At 39.8% G+C, this 25,536-nt stretch overlaps 1 protein-coding gene across 2 annotated transcripts in view; it reads right to left on the reverse strand.

The window, feature by feature from the left end:
• Positions 1-25,536, reverse strand: part of wrn (WRN RecQ like helicase) — a 101,376-nt gene that overhangs the window by 73,290 nt on the left and 2,550 nt on the right. Inside the window, exons 2-10 of one of the 2 annotated variants that reach the window (XM_060851494.1) lie at positions 21,576-21,673; positions 20,147-20,262; positions 18,850-18,995; positions 18,009-18,157; positions 9,366-9,515; positions 7,142-7,214; positions 5,435-5,546; positions 2,744-3,188; positions 313-390 (exon numbers count right to left, since the gene is read on the reverse strand). In XM_060851494.1, coding sequence (XP_060707477.1) covers positions 313-390; positions 2,744-3,188; positions 5,435-5,546; positions 7,142-7,214; positions 9,366-9,515; positions 18,009-18,157; positions 18,850-18,995; positions 20,147-20,262; positions 21,576-21,650 — 1,344 coding nt within the window. In that variant the 5' untranslated portion in view covers positions 21,651-21,673. Of the gene's footprint in view, positions 1-312; positions 391-2,743; positions 3,189-5,434; positions 5,547-7,141; positions 7,215-9,365; positions 9,516-18,008; positions 18,158-18,849; positions 18,996-20,146; positions 20,263-21,575; positions 21,677-25,536 lie in introns of both variants that reach the window. The other variant, XM_060851495.1, reaches the window with a different exon arrangement.

A 25,536-nucleotide genomic window follows, 5' to 3' on the forward strand; every position in this document is an offset into this window, starting at 1 on the left:
TAAAAATAATACAATGGAATAAAGCATAAGATACAAAGTAAATGAACTATTTTTACTGAGTTAAAAAGCTGCAAATATGTCTATACCTTCACTGATGGCCTAGTATTTGACAGGCTTGGTAGTTGGTGCACCCACAGTGCAGTTAAGGAGGGAGTTCCAGGATCATGGTCCAGCATCATTGCACCAAATTCACCAAAATCATATAAAAAAAAGAGACTGCATTTGCTCTGGTGGTCAAGACATGTGTTGCTGTTCCTGTCTTCGTTCTACATTTCAACATAGCCTGACACAATCTGCTAATTTTGATCTTACCTCAAGCATTTCATTCTCCAGCTCCTCATCACTTTCAATCACATAAGAGAGATCAGCTTCTTCATCAGCATTAGGTGGCTGCAGAATTAAAAAAGTGAAATTAAAATAGAACGATAAGTTATCTTACACCTTCAACATCTACACCTGCATAGCCACATTGGAATCAGCATTGACCAGCTACATAAAGGCCACGACTGTGAGAACAGGGCTGAAGTTCACACTATTCTGCAACAAGAGGCTTATATACAAAGCATTTTTATCAGTCAAGGCCCAAATCAGATATGGGGTGAAATACTCACAACACAAAGCCACACTGCACCAAAGAAATTTGACAGCACTCAGGACAAGACAGCTTTCTTGACTTAGACAGAATACAACACAGAAATAAGTCATGCCCATATCCAAACAATTCTCTGTGAGCCTACATCATCTAACTCCATAAACCTATATGACGCTCTTTTATATGCATCTATGCTATTAGCCTCACACGTTCCAAAGAAATTTCTTCTTGATTCCTTATTCAATTATCTGGGGTTACCTTTATGTCCTTTAATTCTGTCTTTCCCAGAAGTGAAAATATCTTTTCTATGTTTATCCTATCATTTCCATAATTTCAAAAGACCTTATCACTTCTCCCTCAATCTTCTTCTTTCCAGCTGAAAGGGCCCCAAACTTTTCAGATAGCTATAACTTCGAAGTTGAGGTAGAATTTTTGCAAATCTTTTTTGCAGCTTCTCCAGTGCCCTTACATCCCTTATATAAAATAGGGAGACCAGAACTACGACCAAGATTTTCTACCGAGACCAAACATTTGGGCACCCCTACCACTTGCAGTATGGTGGCTGCAGCATGTACAGTCTGTGGAAAGCAGTCGGTCTCTCAGGTCACCTGTCTCTGCTACTGAGAATGGCAAGAGAAACACTACTGCAGAAGCACAATAACCTCCAAGGTCATGAAAAAAATCCAGCTTGGCCATATAATCGGCATTCCCACATTATCACTTTGTCAAAATCTTCATAATTTCTTTATAAACACCAATATGAAGTGATGTGAGTGGGACACTGACAGTGAGTGGGAATAAATACAGTCTTGACAACATCTCCATATCTAAAGAACAAATAAAACCACTCCTAAAGTATCTGCTGTGTAAAAATAATTTCAGACGTGGAAAGTGAAAAACAAATTTCCTTCAGCAAATTTCTAGATAATGCAGCATGAATCCCAAGTGAAATCTGGGAAATTGATGAGGGGTTTTTTTCATGTTCTGAGTTGGTATAAACTAGTTAAATACATGGCTCAGTTACTATACATGCAGTAGCAATTGTTAGGAAGCCATAATTGGTGATTCATTCTTAAATGCATGCTCCTTGAAAAGCACGTGTAATCTTTAATACTAACTCAGAACAAGTCTCACCATAAATCCAAATGAAAAACAGAATATTGTAAATAAAACAAAAACACTGTTTGAATCAACAGTACTTCACTCTATCCATATGGAGATGAAAGGCAAGTTAATGTTTTGATTTGGATTTTCCATAAATGCATTAAAGTAAAATTGCTATAGTCCCATGGGAACATAAGGCTGCTGTGTCATTAGAGAGAGACTGGTGGTGGTTTAACCTGAGGGTTACCATGCCTTAGGCAAGGAGCAAGGTTAAGGTGGTAAGTAACCTCAGCTGGTTTAAGGGCTGAACCCAGGCTTTTGGCATCACGCTGCATCAAGAACCAGTCATCCAACAGGTCTCACATCCCCACAAATACACACAGTTAACTGGTCACCTACTCACATTTAGGCAAAAATGAGACTGCAGATGCTGGAGATTAGAGTCGAGAGTGTGGCGCCAGAAAAGCATAGTGGATCACGCAGCATCTGAGGAGCAGAAAGTGACGTTTCGGGCAAAAGTCCTTCATCAGGAATTGGGTTCATCAGGATGAAGGGCTTTTGCCCGAAACATCGATTCTCCTGCTACTTGGATGCTGCCTGACCAACTTTGTTTTTCCAGCACCACACTCTCAACCTACTTATAGTTGACTGCCTAGTGATGTAGAGTGACGCAAGTCAAGATGCCTGAGCTTGCATTTCTTCCCCATAAAATGCACAAGTTACATTCTACAAGTACACTTATTTGACTGGGCTAACATGTTCAATTATAAATCGGGTCTCTCCAAAGATTATATTGCTGAAAATTACACATTTTGTCAAAGTATTTTTGTCGTATATTAATCAGAATATTTCGCAAGAATACCAACAACTATACTGCATGAGAGTATAAATGTTGGTTTTCCCCTTGAATTGGTAGTCTTACGAAATGTCCTGATGAGTGCACGGTTAAGAGCTTTGACAATTTTTTTTTTCCCAGCAACATGCAAGTTCTGTTGCAGCAATCATTTATTTATATTCCTGAAAATATACTGAAGCATGATATTTTACCTTGATTGGCAAAGAGGAAATAGTATTTTCCACTGCATCTTCTGCTTCTGCCTGCTGCTCCAACATTTGAAGCTCATATTCAGTTATGGCTAAAGACATCAGGTAATCCTCACGTTTATTCTGGTTGCATTCTTCAGAAACACGACTCTCATTCGGATCATTCCCATGGGATTCTGAGCATGGTTCACAAACTTGCTTGCCAATCTGGAGATCTAATGGTGATTCGGTCAAGTGATCTTCTTGTTTCACTTCTTGGTAGCTCCCACTTGTATTTTGATTACTTTCTAAATCATTTTCAAAATGGACTTTTGCAGCTCGACTGTTTGTACATATTTCAGATTTTACTTCTTTCTCTTGTTCTGCACCACTCCCTGGTGTCGATTCAAGTAAAATGGTCCGTAAAGCAGAAACATTTTCAGAGATGACGTTGAAGATATCTGCAGCCCTGGTTAAAGAAAAATAAGTGTCAAATGTATGGCAAACTAAAGTAAAAAGCAGATGCAAAGAATATTTGTTACCTACATTATTTCTACCCCTGTATCATTGACTGAATGACATAGGAAAAGTGCCCTGTTCCTGTGGATAATTTTCACTGAAATGGATAGTCCTCCGTCCATTGATGTAAATATCTGTTATAACATTTGTCACAAGTCGCATTCGAGGACTTGAGGACAAAAATCAAAGCTGAAATTCAAATTCAGTACTGAAGTGCCATGTTTCAGATGAGACATTAAATGGAAGCCCCTTCTGACTCCACAGGTGGACATACAAGATTCTACACAGTAATTTGAAGAGGGGTAGGGGTCAATATTTGCCCCTTAATCAACATTTCAGAAATAGATAATCTGGCAGTGATCCCATTGCTGTTTATGGGACCTCTGTGTGCCTAATTGGATGCCTGCACTTACATTACAGTTGTGACTATCCTTCAAAAGTTCTCCATTGGCTGTGTAGTGCTTCAGTCTCTAGATTAGAATGGTGCTGGAAAAGCACAGCAGGTCAGGCACATCCGAGGAGCAGGAAAATCGACGTTTCGGGCAGCTCCACTCCTGATGAAGGGCTTTTGCTTGAAACGTCGATTTTCCTGCTCCTCGGATGCTGCCTGCCTACTGTGTTTTTCCAGCACCGCTCAAATCTAGACTCTGGTTTCCAGATCTGCAGTCCTCACTTTTGTCCTGTGTAATGCTTCAGAATACGCAGGTCCTAAAACTCACCATGTGAATTCAAGTTGTTCTTTTGTTTCCACAGAATTTACAAATAGATAACTCAGTAAATGGAGTAACTGCAGAGATGAATGGTACAGCTTCTAGAAATCTGTGGTTTTAAGTGGAAGAATAGTGAGGTTCAACTGGGATATTGAAAATTTCGATCGAGTCATGTGTACAGTGGTGGAGAGATGTAGCATAGGTGGAGGGGTAGTGCAAGAGCCTTTTGGGGGAAGGTTTGATTTTCACACGTGGGACATGGGCACCACTGGCTGGGCCATTAATTACCCATCCGAAGTTGCCCTTGAGAAGGTGGTGGAGAGCTGCCTTCTTGAGCCACTGCAGTCCATGTGCTGTAGGCAAAGCAACAAAGCCATTAGGGAGGTTGTGGAAAATTGGGTTTTCCTATTGTGTTAGTCTTTGGTGGAGGGGCTGATGGGGATTTGGTGCACACTGTTTTGGAGACAATCATGGACCATACATCCATGTCATTGAGCCTTGAAGTTGATCCCAAGGCTGTTTGACCAGTCTCCACTCCACAAATATTATTGCTGCCTCAGATAAGGATGAATGAGACCCCCCAATCATAATACGATGCAAAATTCTGGTGCATGAGAGGTGTAATAAAGGCCAGAGGAAAATCACCTGAGCCACAAGTAGCCAATAGGCTATGAAGTGAACACTCCAATTCTCAACCTTGGCTTTAATTAACTTTTAAGAACAACCATCAAATCATTGAAAGACAACAGATGCTAAAATCATGAGGGGCAGGGATAGGATAAACAGACAAGGTTTTTTCCCCTGGGGTGGGGGGAGTCCAGAACTAGACGGCATAGGTTCAGGGTGAAAGAGGAAAGCTATAAAAGCGACCAAAGGGGCAACTTTTTCATGCAGACAATGGTGCATGTGTGGAATGAGCTGCCAGAGGAAGTGGAGGAGACTGGTACAATTATGGCATTTAAAAGTGTCAATGGTAGCCGTGACATGGAGGAGCCGGTGTTGGACTGGGATGGACAAAGTTAAAAATCACAATACCAGGTTGTAGTCCAACAGGTTTATTTGGAAGCACTACCCTTTGGAGTGCTGCTCCTTCATCAGGTGGTTGTGGAGTCCACAATGAAGGAGCAACGCTCTGAAAGCTAGTGCTTCCAAATAAACCCGTTGCACTATAACCTGGTGTTGTGTGATTTTTAAACTTTGTCCATATTTTAAAAGGTGTCTGGATGGGTACATGAATAGGAAGGATTTAGAGGGATATGGGCCAAATGCTGGTAAATGGGACTAGATTAGATTAGGATATCTAGTCAGCATGGACGAGTTGGACTGAAGGGTCTATTCCCATGCTGTACACCTGTATTACTCTATGAGAAGCTGATAAATCTAAGGTACTGATCGAGCAGGGATTTGACTTTGTTTAGATGCAAAAAGAAAAGTCATTAGGATTCGGAGATTATCATATGCATCTCATTAACTGCTCATTACTAACCTCTGTGCACCACTAACATACAAAACTGGAACCATTTCAGCTAGTTTCTGCATTTCACAGGCGAGAGAGATCAGGTTAGATCTTAAATAAATGGAAGGCTGAAATTTCTGATCTGAAACACAGAAAATTTTAAAAGATCATTAGTTGGAAGATATCACACCCATATGTGAAGTTCAATTATTGCCTATTAACATTAGGCACAATTATCTAATATCTTTATTCTTGGGAAAAGAAGTGGGAACTTCAAAGCAGCAGAACTTAACTCCTGATCATTCAAATAGTGTTGTGAGACAGAGGGGCAATTCCAGGTGTTGCAATGTCTGCAGGGTTTAGTATATGATCTGAACTTAATTGCTGTTGATTTAGGAATGCCTACACTAAACAAAGGGTGGTCTTGCTACTGGGCAAACAACCACTATGATGCACTATTAGTCCATAAAAAACTTTCATTTTGGATGGAGGAACATAGTTACTACTGCAGAACTTAAAGTCAATTAGCAGGCAGCATGCGTAGACAAACTGCCAAACCAACTTAATGCACATGCATTAAGGGTTCAAGTTACATGTGGTATTTTCAACTTTCTTCTAACCCATTTCCAATTGTCCCTTGCAGTAAACACTATCCTGGCCTATCCAAATAGCTGTCCAAAACTAACTAACTATTAAAAAATGCTGTCGACATTCACCATTTTCTATTTCTCCAAGCGAAATTCAAGACTCCCATTCAGAGATTCCCCATGAGAATTCTGCAGTGGATAGCACTGCTGTAAACCCAAGTCCCAGCTACACTTCAAGGTTAATAGGTTATACGTGCACACCGAGGAAATGATCAACATAAACACCACCACTGGGTAGGTGGTGGGAGAATCGGAATGAAGTCCCAGTAGCTTTCCACTGAAAGAGATGACTATGCTGCTCTCTCACATTATCGACCAGAGAAGCAGCAACATCCAGAAATGGGAACAGGTTGCCAGGATTTCTAAATGAACGGTAGCACAAAACATAATTTCAGATCCATTCAGCGAATATTCTTCATATGATTACAGCAACACTTGTTCATAAATAATTTTTTGATTCTGAACTCGAAACATTCACTGTTTTCTCTCCACAGATGTAATCAAACCAGAGTTTCTCCAACATTTTCCTGTACTTGTTTGTTTCATAAATAATTTAAAAGGAGCTGGCATGTAGCGGTTTGGTGGCAGAAAGTGTCAATCCACAAGGTTGATTTGGAATGGAGCAGGTGATCACATAACCTACCAATCTAGTACAGTGACATAATAAATACCAGCGAGAGGTATTTATTACAATGACCAAAGACAATTACTAATGTTGCAGATTTTAATCACAACCAAAGGAACAGAGTTTTTCTTTTACAAAGCTTGATGTAAATTAAAAACATTAGAGCTTTTGTGTAATTTAAATTCAAAATGTTATTTTTTTGACAAAGATAATAACAATCTAACACATTCAAAAGGCGAGGTAAGAAAAGAGAACCATGCTCTTCAAATCCCACTTGAGTGTGCAACTGCAGCTGCTGGCAATGATAGTTTGCAAGAGAGCCAAAATACACAGTGGGAATAAAAACAGTGCCAGCTCAGAGAAATTCCTTCCCAATGTTATAATGAAATTCAGCAAGCTCAAAGTGATTCCCGTTACCAAGTTACACATCATTTGGGGAACTTATCCAACCTAAGCACAACGTACCATCATTACTAATAATCAGTTTTCCTCTGTTCACATCCAAAGTGTTCAATTTTTCATAAATTAGAAAACCAGCCTGGAGAAAGAAAACACAAACAAGTACTATCTTAAGTCAGTTACAAAATACTGTCACAGCAGCCTTTCTGATAATAAATGCAGTACTAAATTACCTTCCTGACAAAATGATGTGCTGTTTTGAGCAACATATCAAAAGAAATCACAACACACCACTGGGAAGATGAACACAAGCTCTAATGCTGATATATTATGCAACAAGAATTTTACTTTAGAGAAACATACAATGCAATTAATTCCTGGCACATACTCATTACAGGACTGCGAAATGTTCTCTGAATTTGACTGAAACTTCCGAATTTCCAAATTATATTTGAACAATTGAACTGCAAAATGAGTCCACAATATCATAGCCAAGTTGGCACTTATTTCATTGGGGACCAACCTTCCAGTGTGTAACTCTGAAGCCAGCTGTTTGAAGGGATGAGAGAGCAGTCAATTAGAGTCAGAGAGGCGTACAGTATGGAAACAAGACCTTCGGTCCAATTCTTCCATGCTGACCAGATATCCTAAAATTTATCTAGTCCCATTTGGTCCATATTCCTCTAAACCCTTCCTATTCATGTACCAATCCAGATGTCTTTTAAATGTTGTCATTGTACCAGCCTCCACCACTTCCTCTGGCAGCTCATTCCATACATGGACCAACTTCTGCGTAAAAAAGTTGCGCCTTAGTTCCTTTTTAAATCTTTCCCCTCTCACCCTAAACCTGTGCCCTATAGTTCTGGACCCTCCTACCACAGGGAAAAGACTTTGTCTATTTATCGTATCCATGCCCCTCATGATTTTATAAACCTCTATAAGGTCACCCCTCAGCCTCTGACACTCCAGAGAAAACAGCTCCAGCCTATTCAGCCTCTCCCTATAGCTCAAACCCTCCAACCCTGGCAACATCCTTGTAAATCTTTTCTGAACCCTTTCATGTTTCACAGCATCCTTCCGATAGGAAGGAGACCAGAACTGCATGCAATATTCCAAAAGTGGCCTAACCAATGCCCTGTACAGCTGCAACATGACCTTCCAACTCCAATACTCAATACTCTGACCAATAAAGGAAAAGCATACCAAATGCCTTCTTCACTATTCTATCTACCTATGATTCGACTTTCAAGGAGCTATGAACCTGCAGTCCAAGGTCGCTTTGTTCAACAACACTCCCCAGGCCCCTCCTTTAAGTGTATATGTCCGGGCCTGATTTGTCTTTGCAAAATGCAGCACCTCACATTTGTCTAAATTAAACTCAATCTGCCACTCCTCAATCCATTGGCCCATCTGATCAAGATCGTGCTGTACTCTGAGGTAACCTTCTTCACTATCCACTACACCTCCAATTTTGGTGTCATCTGCAAACTTACTAACTATACCACCGATGTTCACATCCAAGTCATTTATATAAACGACAAAAAGCAGTGGTTCTCTGCTCAGAGTTCTCAACTTTCTTTCCCTCACTCTGGTGATGATCATGGCTTATGATCTGGCCCACAGCTGCCATTGAAAACTCAACACAGGAACAATTCTGGCTACAACTACACTGCTTTTAAAAATAAAAAGAACCTTTGCTTCCCTCCAATTATTTTCCAATGTTCTACAACACTGGTCCTGACAAACCGACTACTCAGACAAACCAATCGATATCAATGGGTCAATTCAAATATAGTCAAGATGCACAGGAACACCAGTTGGCAAATTCTGGCTCCAATCTCAACACAAGGAAGAGCTCAACTTCTCTACAATGATTCCCCATCAAAGAAGAGATCAAGAGAATGGCAAGGGAGGGCAAAATGAAAATTCTAAAAAGACCCCAAAAAGTTGTTGAGGCTGGTAATCAACTGAAAACAAGACGGACAGAATTTTCTTAGGTAATGGCATTAAGTGTTATAGAACCTAGGTGGAATTATGGTACAGGTCATCCATGATTTTACTGATAAGCTACAGGAATTGAATGCCTCAGTTCTGTTACGGGAGCACAGCATCTGCATTAAGCTTTACTATACCTCAATGCTTTTAATTATCATAAACACATACAAGACATAAATTAACAACCAATTATTGGTACAAGTTAAAGAGTTACAAAGCACTTAGTCTGAAGAATATTTGAACTTAAAAACTGGATAAATAGTATTAGAGTGAGGGTATTTATAACTGAACATACATAGGCATCAATAGCTGCGTATCGCTGTTGCTCATCACTTAGCGGAAACATATCCCAGTCACTGCAACGGACAGATGCATCCTTCCAGAGCTGTTTCCCACAGAGGTGCTGCACCAATCCATTCAGACTCCACCTCTCTGCACATTTCAGCTGTGTTGTACCACAGTAGAACAAGTTTCAGAACCAGAACAAATCTTTCAAGAGACTTTATAACATAACATTAATTCAAGTTAGCCTTAAGAAAGAAGATATGAACCCACTTTAATAAACGTGGCACAAACTTCCAGAAAGAAAGTTAGCAATTGGCCTTCAAAACAAAACCCAGATTTTTATATAACAGGTCATTTTGCTATAAAGCACACTTCATTAATGTAAATTCACTTTAATGCAACTGATGAATTGGAGAGCTTTTTCTACAGAGTGAACCTTTAAAACATGCATTGGCTGTAACTTAGTTACATCAGCAACATTTTAAGCGCTGTGTTTCAGGCATAGTTTTACTATAATGTGGGGTTTCACAAGAACACAACCATTATGTTATAGAAGAACTACCTGTAAGAACAAAAGTAGTGCAAGTCAGGCAGCATTTTTACATAAGGTTACCAGAAAAAAAAACATTTTGTCAAAAAGTTTGTTATTCTGTACACAAGACAAAAAGCTTCAGCAAAAGGTTTGGTTTTTCAGCAATACTCCAGCTCTGTATGACCAAACAATTACTTTTATACGATAGGGGCGATCGACACCGCCATAACCCGAGTTGATTTGAAAACTGACATTGAAAGGAAATGGAGATACTGAATTTTATCCTGGAGCTATTAGATTATTCCAACTTTTTGGCATTAAAAATTCAAATTACGAATTTCACGAAGAAGGAATTTTAAAAGCCTTTAAAGCAGCAGTTCCTTGATGTTTGTTGCAGATAGATTCAAGGAAAAGAGGAAATTCTCAATACTAAACATGAAGTATTATAACAAACTATTGTGGTTCTATTCGCCGAGCTGGGAATTTGTGTTGCAGACATTTCGTCCCCTGTCTAGGTGATATCCTCAGTGCTTGGGAGCCTCCTGTGAAGCGCTTCTGTGATCTTTCCTCCGGCATTTGTAGTGGTTTGAATCTGCCGCTTCCGGTTATCAGTTCCAGCTGTCCGCTGCAGTGGTCGATATATTAGGTTCAGGTCGATGAAGTGGCAAATTCAAACCACTACAAATGCCGGAGGAAAGATCACAGAAGCGCTTCACAGGAGGCTCCCAAGCACTGAGGATGTCACCTAGACAGGGGACGAAACGTCTACAACACAAATTCCCAGCTCGGGGAACAGAACCACAACAACGAGCACCCGAGCTACAAATCTTTTCCCAAACTTTGAAATTATAACAAACTATTAGAGAGAAATGTTATAGGCCTAGATGATCACAAAGATCCACAACAATTCAATGTTGTTCATTAACTAGCTTTAGAAACTTAAAAGTGTGTAAGTCTTGTGTTTTATAAAGAGATTTAATAGCATTTTTACTCTCACCGCCTCAAGACATTCAAGCAAATTTGTCTGACTTGCTCACCCCCTGATAAAGCCTTGCTGACTATCCCTGACTAATCCTTGCCTCGCCAAATGGAGATTAATCCTGTACCTCAGAATTTTTTTCAATAGTCTCCCTACCACAGATGTTACTCATTGGCCTGGAGTTTTCTGGCTTATCCCCACCTTCCTTCTTAAATACCACATTATCTGTCTTCCAGTCCTGTGAGACCCATCCTGTGGCCAGAGAGGATTTGAAAAGGGCCTCTGCAATCTCTGCCCATGTGTTTCACTGCATTTTGTGATACATCGCATCTGGGCCTGCAGATTTATCCACTTTCAAGCCCACTAAAAATGGTAAAATAATCAACTCTCTCAATGGCTACATCTACACTGTCCTTCTCTGTAATGAATATAGATGTAAAGAACAATTTTGAAAACCTCAGTCACACCTTCTGACTCCACACACATATTGCTTTGTCCTTAATGGGCCCTACCCTCTCTCTGGTCATTCTCCTACCCCAATATACTTATTAAACCCCTTTAGACACCCCTTAAATGTTACGTGCCTGTGTTATTCTTAGAATTAGGAGCACAAAGTGGGGGCCTTTCTTTAAGCAATTTCCCATAACTTTCCATTCTCCTCTAGGGAATCTACCATAAACTTCCTCTCTGTTTTTAAAGCTGATCATAACATTTCCATTCCTTGATATCCAGAAATTTCTGGGGTTGTTGGTTCCACCCTGCACAGAAATAGGTCAGCCCTGCACTCTTGTTATTCCTCTTTAGAAAAAGTCTCCTACTGTCTTGGTGTGGATTTTTCAGCAATAGTTACTTCCAATTCACTTTGGCCAGATCCTATTTTATCTTATTCAATCGGCCATCCCCAATTCAGAATCTTTGATTCATCTTGTTACAACACGGGGTAAACCCCTCGGCTAATTTAGACCTGACACACAGAGAAGCTCACATCTGTTAAATTTCAAGAGGCAAAGAACTATACTAGAGATCACTATTTAAAGTAAATATTAACAATTCTATTCTTTAAGTCCAAAAGAGAACATTAAACAACTATTTACAACTCCTTTCTCTTAAACCTATCTTTTACCTCCCACTCTACAATACTGGTCCAATAAAAAACCAGATTAAGATTACCAAAAAAAATTCAAAATTTCAAAACCAGCCAGCTGTCGAATCTTCTCTTTGTATCTTCCTCTGCAGAATTTCCTCTGTCAGCTTTTCTTCAATATTCTGCTTCACAGGTCTTTCATACAAACAGATACCTTTCAGACAGCTATTCGGCTAGCATCTACACTTGTTAGTTTTCTTGGCAGTTCTCCCCCTACCTGTTCAAAATGTCCAGTTTTCTACCCCAAAACAATGGATCATTTAATTGGTTTGATGTCATTCCAAACAGTAAAATTTGATTGGATCTTGGTATCTAGGCCACAGTTTAAATTGATTAGCTGAATTTGAATTTATTTTTGTTCCATGGCAACACATCACCAGCTATATGTTTCAACCAAATGTCACATGTTCACCTTGCTCAGGACACTGTGCTTTCAGTAAATCCTTGCTGGCTTCCTCTTTCTCAAAAGGTACAGTACACATGTACACCTTCATAACATTGTATTCACCTTAAATCTTACTGAATTCTGTTCATTAGCATTGAAATGCTCCCTGGCTGTTACATCTATCAGTTGATGCCTTTGTTCCATAAATTAGATCCAGCATCAACCCTCCTTTTCAGATCTTTATAAATGCTAACTTAAGAAGCTCTCATTGACACAATTTAAGAATTCCGCCCCCTTTAGGCCAATCACATTTTGTCTCAGTTAATAAAGGAGAAGTTTAAATCCACTGCTATCAGTACCCTATTACTTTTCTGAGATTTGCTGTCATATCTGTCTTTCTCGCTCTCTCTATATTTAGAGATCTACAGTACACCCCCAAAATGACTGCTCTCTTTATGATCAGGTTCTGGTTGTAGATTTGCTCGCTGAGCTGCAAGGTTCATTTTCACTTGTTTCATTACCACATTAGGTAACATCATCAGTGAGCCTCCAAATGAAACACTGGTGACATGGCCAGCGTTCTATTTGTGTGTTTTGGTTTCCTTGAGTTGGTGATGTTATTTCCTGTGGTGACATCATTTCCTGTTCTTTCTCTCAGGGGTTGATAAATAGGATCAATATGTTTGTTGATAGAGCTCCAGTAGAAATGCTATGCTTCTAGGAATTCTCGTGCATGTCTCTGTTTGGCTTGTCCTAGCATGGAAGTGTTGTCCCAAAGTGATGTCCTTCCTCATCTGTCTGTAAGGATACTAGTGAGAATGGGTCATGTCTTTTTGTGGCTAATTGATGTTCATGTATCCTGGTGGATCATTTTCTGCCTGTTTCTCCAATGTAGTGTTTGTTACAGTTCTTGTAAGGTATTTTATAAATGTCATTGATTTTGCTTGTTGTCTGTGTAGGGTCTTTCAAGTTTATTAGCTGCTCTTTTAGTGTGTTGATGGGTTTGTGGGCTACCATGACGACAAGAGGTCTGAATAGTCTGACAGTCATTTCCGACATGTCTTTGATGTAGGAGAGAGTGGCTGAGGTTTCTGGACGTGTTTTGTCTGCTTGTTGGGTTTTTTTGCTGAGAAATCGGCGGACTGTGTTCATTGGGTACCCGTTCTTTTTGAATGCACTGTTTAGGTGATTTTCCTCAGCTCTGCATAGTTTCTCTGTGCTGCGGTGTGCGATGGCTCATTGAAATAATGTTCTAATGCAGCTTCGTTTATGGGTGTTGGGATAGTTGCCTCTGTAGTTCAGTGTGTTGGTTTTCTGTAGACACTGATTTGAAGTTCCCCATTGGCTGTTCACTCTCCTGTGACCTCTAGGAATGGCAATTTCTTGTTGTTTTCCTCTTCTTTAGTGAATTTTATGCTAGGAAGGGCATTATTGATGATCTTCAAGGTTTCGTCGAATTTGTTTCATTTAGTGATGACAAAAGTGTCATCCACGTGGATGGGAAGGTGGGTGAGAAGGTGTGGGCACAGGTTTTGCAACTCCTGCGGTGACAGGGGAAGGTGGCTTGTTGGGGGGCATGGACCTGACCAAGTAGTCACAGATGCACTAAAAAACAGCAGCTGATGAACTTGAAAGACCCTACACAGACAACAAGTAAAACTAATGTCATTTACAAAATGCCTTGTAAGAACTGTAACAAACACTATATTGAACAAACAGGCAGAAAACTTCTCACCAGGATACATGAACATCTCACAGCCACAGCTCACCAATAGGATAAAGAACACACTGAGGAACCTGAAAAAAAAACGGACAGATAACCAGGTTTGACCTACAGAGAATGAAACCTGAAAGCAACACCACCCCCAAATTCTATGGACTACCTAAAGTGCACAAACCAGACATCCCATTCAGACCCACAGTATCACTACCAGAGACACCATCACACAAACTGGCTAAAGAACTACAGCAGAAACTGAAGCACCTGATCAGCGGATCCAGACACTCTATACAGTCAACACAGGACTTCTTGGACATCATCAGAAATATACATATAGAAAAGGAAGAAACTATGGTCTCATTCGATTTAACAGCACTGTTCACCTCTAGCAACAAAACCCTAGTCAGAGAAACAATAGCCAACCCGCTGGACAAACAGAACAGACAACAAGACGGGGAACCTATCAACAGAGACGGCATACTCAAACTACTGGACTTGTGCCTGACAACGCACTTCACATTCAACAACCAAATATATGAACAAATCAACAACACACCCATGGGCTTACCCATCTCTGGACTCATAGCAGAAGCGGTAATGCAAAGATTAGAACGAACAGTCTTACCGCAAATTCAACCCAAACCCTGGGTCAGATATGTAGATGACACCTTTGTAATCATTAAAAACACAAACAGAAAAAAAAAACCAGATCATCAATGCCACACTCACAGGAATGAGATTCACTAGAGAGGAAGAAAAGGACAACCAACTCCCATTCCTAGACGCGATGGTACACAGAATACCTAACGGAGAATTCACCACAAAGGTATACGGGAAAGCTACACACACAGATCAAGTCCTGAACTACAAAAGCAACCACCCCAACACACAAAAGAAGTTGCATCAAGACACTGTTCAAAAGGGCCACAACACACTGCAGTACACCAGAACTGCAAAAAAGTGGAAGAAGAATACCTACACAATGTATTCGCCAAAACAGATACTCCCGCAATTTCGTCAACAGATGCCTAAGAGAAAGACAACTGAATAAGGACATGCCGCAACCCAAAGGACTAACCACGTTACCATACATCAAGAGCATTTCCGAACTGACAGCCAGACTACTGCGACCACTAGAACTCATAACAGCACACAAACCAACAGCCACTCTCAGACAACAACTCACCAGGACAAAGGACCCGATACCCAGCATGAACAAAGCCAATGTAGTGTACAAAATCCCATGCAAGGACTGCACAAAACACTACATAGGACAAACAGGAAGACAGCGAACGATCTGTATCCATGATCAACTAGCCACGAAATGACACGACCAGCTATCCTTAGTAGCCACACACGCAGATGACAAGCAACATGAGTTCGACTGGGACAACACTACTATTATAGGACAAGACAAACAGAGAACAGCCAGGGAATTCCTAGAGGCATGGCACTCATCCACAGATTCAATCAATAAGCACATTGACCTGGACCCAATATACCGGCCACTGCAGCGGACAGCTGGAACTGACAACCGGAAGCGGCAGAGACAAACCACTATAAAGGCCGGAGGAAACATCATAGAAGTGCTTCACAGGAGGATCCCAAGCAATGAGAATGTCATTAGACAGGGGACGAAACGTCTGCAACATAAATTCCCAACTCAGCGAACAGAACCACAACATACATGAACATCAACTGGCCACAAAAAGACATGACCTTCTCTCACTAATATCCTTACATACAGATGAGGAAGGACACCACTTCGACTGGGACAAGACATCCATCCTCGGACAAGCCAAACAGAGACAAGCATGAGAATTCCTAGAAATATGGCAATCAACCTGCAACTCGATCAACAAACATCCCATTTACCATCTTCTAAGAAAAAGAACAGGAAATGACATCACCAACCCAAGGAAACCTAAACATAAATAGAAAGCGAGCCTTGCCACTAGTTCTTCATCCGAAGGCTCACTGATAATGTTACCTAATATGGTGCTGAAACGTCTGAAAACAAACCTTCCAGCTCAGCGAGCAAACCTACATCCAGAACCTCAACCTGAGCTACAAATCTTCTCAAAACTCATTACGATCATGTTCTACTAAGGATGGAGGGTTTGTGACACAGGGGGCAGCATCCCTGCCTCAGAGTCCAGTTCAAGACCTGAGAATGTTCCTTTACTCTTATGGATCAACATTCCACAATTCCTTTCCCGAAATGCACTGCAGGTGGCCTTATCCCACTGGAACTGCAGCAGTTCAAGAAGCCAATTCATCACCACCTTCTCCAGGCCAATTAGTGTTATGCAATAAATGCTAGCTTTGCCAGTGACACCCACATCCCAAGAATGAATAAAATGAAAAGGTAACAGCATGTAAGTGCATGTTGTCACAGCAACGTGGAATCTCTGTACACAGTACTGAGGGAGTGTTATCTGGTAAAGGTGGCATCATTCAAATGAAATATTATACTTCTGCCTAATCAATATCCCATGTCACAGTCAAAGAAGGAGCAAAACAATTCTCCCAAAGCAAAGATCATTTGTGTGGTGTGGCTGTGTGCTAAATTGGTTTCCTTATCTGCCTGGAGAAAGTGAGGACTGCAGATGCTGGAGATCAGAGCTGAAAATGTGTTGCTGGAAATGCGCAGCAGGTCAGGCAGCATCCAAGGAACAGGAGAAATCGACATTTCGGGCATAAGCCCTTCTTCAGGAATGAATAAAATGAAAAGATAATAGCATGTAATTCCTGAAGGGCTTATGCCCGAAACGTCGATTCTCCTGTTCCTCGGATGCTGCCTGACCTGCTGCGCATTCCCAGCAGCACATTTTCAGCTTCCTCATCTGCCTGCCTATATAACAGGTTACACTTCAAAAATATTTCACTGGCTTTAATACATATCTGAATGCCATGAATAGCAGGATATACGAGAGATGTTTTTGTAAATAAAGGTTTGTTGTTGTGTCATCTCTGTGACTAAGAGGAATTATTTTATTGTCCCACCAGAAGGAAACATTTTCGCTGACTTTACCATAGTATTACAATCTAGCAGGAAGTTGAATAAGTGAAGTCAAAGGAAGTGAAGCGTAAAAACAAAGTAAATTTAGAAGAATCAGGATTTTAAAGGGAGATGAGCATTGGAATACCGCAAACTTTGTTTTGACCAGCACATTATGAACCGGTACTCTCAATAAACTGGCAAAAATTATATACCTCCATTACCGCAAAGTTTAGTATATCATTCTATCCAATTGTAACAGATGTTTTTTAAAATTTATTTACCTCAATGTAGATATACTTGTTGTTTAAATCAAATGGCCTCATGAAATGTCAACAATTGATTCAATTTTAAATCAATTTCCCTTCAAATACTGTGATCTACCACCGAGTAGACAGTTTAGGGTACGAGTGAGAAGGTTCTCTGCCATAAAGTTTTATTTAAGGTAAAGTTGCATTGTTATTTAAATCACTTCTACTATAAATAAAGTAAAACAGTGATAGGTAGATCCCCCTGCAGTGCATTTGCATTACTTAATGTGTCCTTTTACATTGATTATGTTGTCCTCTTCATTATCTGAAATATTTGATCAACAAACACAATCCTGTCCCATAGGTGGTGCCAGTTAATAAAAAAGTTTGCTGTACTTAAATGCTGTCACATTAGAATGTACATGAAGTGCCCTTTTTTGATCTGGAGTTGTTATTGCTACAAATATCATTGGTTTCTCCTGCAAAATCTGAAATCTTAAAATATATTCCTTAAAAAAAAATCTGCCTGGCTCACAATTAATTTAATTAATCATCTTTGTACTCAGAAGATCTCAGGTCCCAAATCTTGGATCGGTATCATTTTAGCCCACAGTAAGACGCATAAATTAATAATATTTTACCTTTTGATTAGCCAGGTCAGTTAATTCCACAAAACCTTTGAGTTTAACATCATAGTCTCTCATTAGCTTCCAATGGTCTCCATCAATTCCGACACCAACTTTCTTAATTGCTTCATCTTCTAGCAACCTTTTGAGTCCACTTGGAAATCCTAAAACCAAATTTACATTATCAATACAGATTCAACTCATTTGGTAAATGATGAGCTACTACCTAGAGTCCACAACACTCTTGGTCCACAAGGTTTTTCAAGGATTCTGCCAAATCAGTACCTTTCAAGAATAAAATCCTTTTAGAAAATCCATTTTGCAAACAAAGTCAATAAAAGAAATGAGCGAGAATTATTACCACTGATGCCAGCATTATCCCTATTATTACCAAGAATGAGAACTCAAAATCAATTATGTATTGCTTTTACCCATCTCCAAAAAGAAAGATTCAATGTATAGCACTAAGGCAAGGTCATCTGCAGGTGACAGCACTGCTAACATCGAAGAGGAGTGAAACCCTGCACCCTCCCAATGAGATCTAATAAATTATTTTCCCCACCCAGCCATAAGATGCACATTATTTTGTTACCATGTTTAAACGTGGAAGGAAGAGTGACACATTAGTTAAATTAGAAAAAACAAATGGTGAGAACACCTTGAGTTGGGCAGCAGCTATGGACAGAGAAACAGTTAGCGTATCAAATAAATGACCTTTCATCTGAACTCAGAAATGAAAAAAATATGATATAGTGTTACTTTTGTGATGTACAAAAGGGCTTACAGCACCCGCCCACCTGCCTTCATGACAGGGAGGGGGAGAAATGAAGGAATAAAAATACAATCATACGCTGACCTGACATGGAAGAGATGTGGAACAGGTAGCACTTTTTCTCAGAAGCACATAGCTGAATAAGTGCAACTTTTCCAACTTTTCCTTTTATATATGTCGGAGGCCACTCTAAGTCAAATCCGATTGCTGATTGCTTCGTAATAAAAGACCTAAAATAAAGAAATGTGCAATTAAATTTAAAAAAGCTAACATTTATAATCCGTAAAATTAAACATCGAAAATTAAAATCTAGAAAATGAGAAACTCATTCATAGGACCTAGCCTTTGAAAATATAAAATGTTAGAAGATATAACAAACATTCATATATAGGTAATTCCATTTTTATTATCTGTTCTTATTCCATCTTATTACCGTAAACCTTGAGCATATTTGCCCTGCTTAATGTTTGCTTTAGTCATCTACCTCTCCATCCCCTATGTTTACTTAAACCCTCTCCCACATCTAATTAACCTTCCTCATATACCCATTCTAATGTCTTTTAAATGCTGTAATTGTACCAGCCTCCACCACTTCCGCTAGCAGCTCATTCCATACACACATTAACCTCTACAACATTTAAAAAGGTATATGGATGGGTATATGAATTGGAAGGATTGAGAGAGATACGGGCCAAGTGTTGGCAAATGGCACTAGATTAATTTAGGATATCTGGTCAACATGAACGAGTTGGACCGAAGGGTCTGTTTCCACGCTGTACATTTCTATGACACGATTCCTTGCAAGTCACTCAAAGGTGAGGTACATCTGTACAGTTCAGAATAATGTTAATTAGATGAGGGAGAGGGTTTGACATTCACATATAGGTATTTCCAATTCTGACAGTGCACGAATTTACAATTATTAACATCCAAGGCTTTTTCTCTTTGGTAAAAGAAATACACTTTTTGGTTAAGGGAAAGAGAATGAAGGAGCATGGTGCACAATTATTTCTCTCACACACTTATTATTTGCCCCTCTTCTGGTCACACTCACATTAGCTCACAACTGAAGGGACCAAAAAACAAACAATTTCAAACCTGCACCAGTGTGACATTAGCGAATACCTAAACCAACAATGACAGCAGCCACATGATGGCTGCACCCATGGCATCCTTTTAATTCCACTGAGGAGAGGTCACATTTTGATTGATATCACTAGCTCATGAGTTAGTAGCTCCTGATTCGTCAAACTTTAGAAACAACAACTAGGAGATGATGGAAATACCAACTGTTGTGTTTCATTCAAGCTAGTATACAAGAAACATAGAACCATTTAGCTTACACATGTGACAAAGTATAGCTTTCTTTCAGAAATCTTACCTTAAATCTTCCGATAGGAAAGAACAGTCATTTGCTTCATAACTGCATACAATGGAACCAGGAAACTCCAAGAAGGGAAGTTTGTCCTCTAGAGCATTTTTCTTTGTAGAAGGAACCTTGAATACAAGAAAAGGTTCTTTTTTTCCCCTGTTTTTAAAAAGAAGCCTACTAGTCATGCCCTCCAACAAAACCATTCCTAGTAGTGTAAAGATATCCTCTCTCACAGAGCAAGCCCGTATTATGGTTCCCTACAGAGCTGCTGTAACTGAATCTCAAACTGCCAAGAGGAAGACTCAGTTGTTTTCACACCACAAGTTGAGTTAATTCATGCAAATTTTCTTCTTTCAAAACATATAAAGAGCAGTTTAAAAAATGCCTGGGGCAAAAGGTGGCTGCTTCTTCATGGTTGTGAAGCAATTTTGCCCAATATAGACTCCAAATATCAAAGTGAAGTAGCTAGAGAAGTAGCTGAAATTGTGGGCAGTTGCAGAAATAGTTGAGTCTCAATCGTACTAAATTTCTGCTCTCGAGAGGCTGAACAGGTTGGGGCTGCTTTCCCTGGAGAGTCAGAAGCTGAGGGAGAACCTTTTAGAAGTTTATAAAATCATGAGGGGTATGGACAGGGTAAACAGACAAGATATTTTCTCTGGGGTGGGAACATCCAGAACTAGAGGGCATAGATTTAGGGTGACAGGGGAAAAATTTAAAAGGGACCTAAGGGGCAGCTTTTTCCATGCAGAGGGTGGTGAGTGTATGGAATGAACTGCCAGAAGAAGTAAGTGTGTGTGTGTGTGTGTGTGTGTGTGTGTGTGTGTGTGTGTGTGTGTGTGTAGAAAGAAAGAGAGCTGGTACAATTACAACATTTAAAAGGCATCTGGATGGGTTTATGAATTGGAAGGATATGGGCCAAGTGCTGGCAAACAGGATATCTGGTTAGCATGGACAAGCTGTACACTCCTACGTCACTATTCCTTGTAAATCACTCAATGGTGAGATAAATCTGTACAGTTCAGAGGAATATTCATTAGGTGTGGGAAAGGTTTTAAATGAACATAGCATGGGATGGAGCGGTCAATGACTAAAGCAGACATGAGCAGGGAAAAGGTGCTCAAGGTTTACAGTAATAAGATGATGGAATAGGAACAGATTGCCAGCCCATGTCAAAATGATCAATGATTTCAAAAGGAACTGGTGTTACATTATTGTGTAAACCTGCATGGCTATGGGAATAGTGCTGGGAAAACGAAACTGACTGGTAATTCTGCAGGGAGCCAACATGGATTCAATGGGTTGAGTGGTCTCCTTTAGTACCATAATCCAACAAGTCATTGATGTTTGCCTAAAACAAATTCAAAATAACTAAGTCTTTTCTTTCAAAAAGAATACAGTCATGCAAGACAGGAAAGAAAAATCAATTACTCCTGTATACCTTTTGCTGACTTTCAGCTTCTTTTATCTCTTCTGACTCCATCCATTCTGGTAATTTACGCTGCTGATCAGTCATCTTCTCACCATTTGGAAAATTTTCTGCTGAGGCACAAAAAAAATTGTTTTCTATGCATAATACTCTGATAAAATAGCAAATCTTAAAAGTAAATCCTAGGGAAAGAATCTGGCAAACACATGCAAGTTAACAATCTCATATTGCGATCAGTTTCTACTCTCCATTGAGCAGTAGAGAATGGATGTCAGATTTCAAGAATATAAAACTTCAAGTGTTTGTTTTTCATATCATAATGGAGATGCCATTTCAAATTTGACCATATATTTTCCAGTATCTCAGACTGATTGCTTAATAATGTCCCAGGAACAAGTGAAGAATCATTTGTACTTATTCCAAACTTCAAAAGCTGGTTATTTACAACAGTGACCGGTTTCCAACACCAAGATATTTAAAGTAGGTTACTGGTGCCGTTCATCATTAAAAACTCACGTGACAATTTGACCATTGAGGGCTTTGGTAGGATTATGGGGGTGTGCCAGTGACTGACAAAGGTCAATCTTCCCCCAACAGTCTCCATTGCAAATAGGACCACAAATGATTGAATTTTAAGCAAGTTGACACCTTACACTATCCAATCCAGGGCAAGCTTTTTCCAGGGATCAAAACACCGAAGTGAGGTCTTTAGTGCGCCTTTATAGCACTCCAGGCCCAAGCCCTCCACAGAAGGTCTGCTTTGAGTGTCAAGCATTCCAGCTTAAATGACTAGCCTAACCCAGATGTGAACACTGCAATATGAAGTGTCTGTTTGGCATGCTAACTCAGTTGAGTACCTCAGTGTTTTGTATTTTCTCCTGCCACTGATCTTCAAAAGCTTCCAAAAACAACTCAAATGAATGATGTTGAACTTCATGACGCAGATACACAGTCCAAGTATCGCATGCATACAGCAGAGCAGGCATTATCACTTTTTGTTTGTTAAGCAGATTCACACCTCATCCCCAGACTAATGCTAAATCTCTGAAGAATACACCTGCTCTGGCAATTCTTGCATATATCCCACCAACATAGAAAGGTCAAGAAACTTTGCGGCCGAGATAAGTGAATCACCGACGAGTTCTGGTCATGGACCGAAATTTTGGGTTCAGGAAAGAACTTTCCTGAAAAAAGTCATTACAATCAACAGAATGAAAACTGAAGTAATGTCAAGCTAAAGTGTTGCCTGCATTAGAAAACACGTTCGTGTTGCATTGCATGTTATCAGCAAACAGGAATTTATGAAGTCCTTGGAGACTGATCTTTGCCTAAAGTATATTACAAGCAAATAGACTCTAGAAACAATCATGAACCATCACCATGTAACTCTAAACCTTTATAAATACTGCCATACACAAACACAGGCAGGGGAAAAAAAATGGGTGCTATGGGTGAGGAAAAGACTGGAAGCAGTTCAGTGGTTGTTCTTGTGACGATTCTTGTGCTGATCAAAATGCTGCTTCTTGGTCTTGATTGTACAGGTGTTTTCAATGGTTTGCAGGAGGAAGAGAGTGACTGATTTAATGTTCAAGATGCCTCTGACTTATTAATTAAGTCACAGCTGACAACAACTGAAGGAAAAATGAACCGTCTTTCTTCATGCTTCAAATGCTTCTTTTTACTGTAGAGAACAGAGACAGCCTCTGAGTTGGTAGTGATCTAATGGTTCTCATTACGTTCACAGTCCCAAACTGTTCAGCTGCCGGGAAGCCAATCACACAATTGCTGGCAGGCCGAAGGCCTCAGTCATCGATAACTGGTCGCTAGTCTAGACCAATCAGCTACTTGTTACTCAGTAATTCTCCATTTGTACACACTCAGCTCCAGCTCATCTGCAAACTATACGTCAACTACTAAACTAAAGCAAAGAACTGTGGATGCTGGAAATCTGAAACAAATAAAGAAATTGCTCAAGAAACTCAGCAGGTCTATGAAAGCAGAGTTAACATTTCAAAGTCCAGTGACCCTTCTTCAGGACAATTCTGAAAAAGGATCACTAGATGTATAAAGTCATTTTTTTCTCTCCACAGATGCTGCTAACCATGCTGAGTGTGTCCAACCATTTTTGTTTTTGTTGCACGTCAATTGCTACTTGAACAAGTGTATAAACAGCATTAACAATTAACATCAAGTTACTTGCTTTCAAAAAGTGCTGCAATCCCTCAATATTCCTTCATTTTTAAAACAAGTATTTTCCCATTTCAATCCATAATCATAAATACAAAAATCTTGAAAAAAAAACACGTTATTTGCACCACTGTGATAAATTTCAGTGGACAGCCAAATTTCTCCAATGCCTGTCACAGGGCCTAATGACTAACATTACGGGACCTTGCTCAGGTCCACAAATACTGTGCAGAAATCAGTGTTCACCTATGCAAGCAGAAAGGAACGCCCTCATCTTTCAACAGTCAGAGGAATCTTATTCTTCTCTGACAAAATATTCACCATAATTCTTCTGACCCACCTTGCATAACATCTCAACCAGGATCTGCTGCCACACCATTAGTGCAATATCATAAAAGGTTGAGGAACCACTGATATGGTATCAGCATTTGGAAAGCTCCAAAAAACAAACAGAATATGAATCTCCACAGCAGACTAGCTGGGAATACGAACGTGGGTAGGTAAAACCCAGTACCGCACATACATTTACTAAACAATAGGAATACAACAATTGTTTGACAAAAAACAAAATGCAGGCCATCCAACTTGCCTTCCACTACCCTCGTAATCACATTATAAGACAATAGGGAAGCTGTCACGCAATCCTAACAGTCCCAGACATGAGACAAGGAAAACCATGTCATAGTCAGCTTTGACAGCCACAGGTCTAAAGTCTCCTTTTCCTCCCAAATGTACTACATCTACTACCTGCCATATCTCCAATCACACAAATACCCTGAAATACATCTCAACCTTCTAATTTGTGTAAGAAATCAAGTTTGCATTTAATAAAATCATGCTAATGCACGCTGAAAGCTTGGGGCAACTGCTGCCTCGGTGCAGCGGGGAAAGACCACTGTCTGAGGTATTCCTGCTGAAGGTAAATGTGGGTCCATTCAGTTATCAGACCCTTCTAGTATTTCGATTATATGTAAATATTAGTCTTGTATGTGTAAGACAGGTCTTTGGTTTGTTTGTTGGATAAGAGTCAATCTGCAATGCTTGCTCCTTCCTTTGTTAGTGACTGTGTGCATCAATATAAAGATTTTTTTAAACTAACAAAAGTTTTGAAATAAAAAAAAGTCGCAGCTTCGGGGCTAGGGCCAGTTTTAAGAGGGGGAACAACTTCACTAAAAGCTCTTGGCCCCCAGGATGATGTCTGATATTTCCACCATCTCCCTAGAGATCCATAAATCATTCCACAGTGTATACCTTGTACTCATCAGAAAGAGTGAAGGGTTTGTGACAACTAAGAACTTCTGTTGCAGAAAATCAGCTCCAGAAGTTGCAGCTGACTGTGCCTTTGGCTTCAAAGCATTTCATAAATTAGAATGGCTCCTTTTTGTCAATAACTTTTCATTTCCCTACATTTAATTGATCAGCTGCACTACATTCTACGCAGTGATTATAGTCATGCTGTCCAAATCACAAACACGGTGATCAAAACGTAGGCTGTGGCATGGGCTTTCAAGAACAGGGTTGATGGAAAAGCATTAACTCTGAACTAAATTTCAATAAAATACATGTTTTTTTCCCACAAAACCTTCAGGGAATTTAGGTTCTATCACTTGTCAGGAAATGCTGCAAATGCCGCAAATGCCTAGCCCCATGATTGTCATAATGCAAGTTCCTAAAAATTGTATATATAAAGAACTGGCTCAGACTTTCAAAAAAAATGCTGCACTGCGTATTTATATAATTAAGAAAGTGGCAATTAAAGTCTTTGCTAGATAGCAAGCCCCATGCC

Source organism: Hemiscyllium ocellatum, chromosome 36 (assembly GCF_020745735.1).
Source record: "Hemiscyllium ocellatum isolate sHemOce1 chromosome 36, sHemOce1.pat.X.cur, whole genome shotgun sequence".
NCBI classification, from domain to species: Eukaryota; Metazoa; Chordata; class Chondrichthyes; order Orectolobiformes; family Hemiscylliidae; genus Hemiscyllium; species Hemiscyllium ocellatum.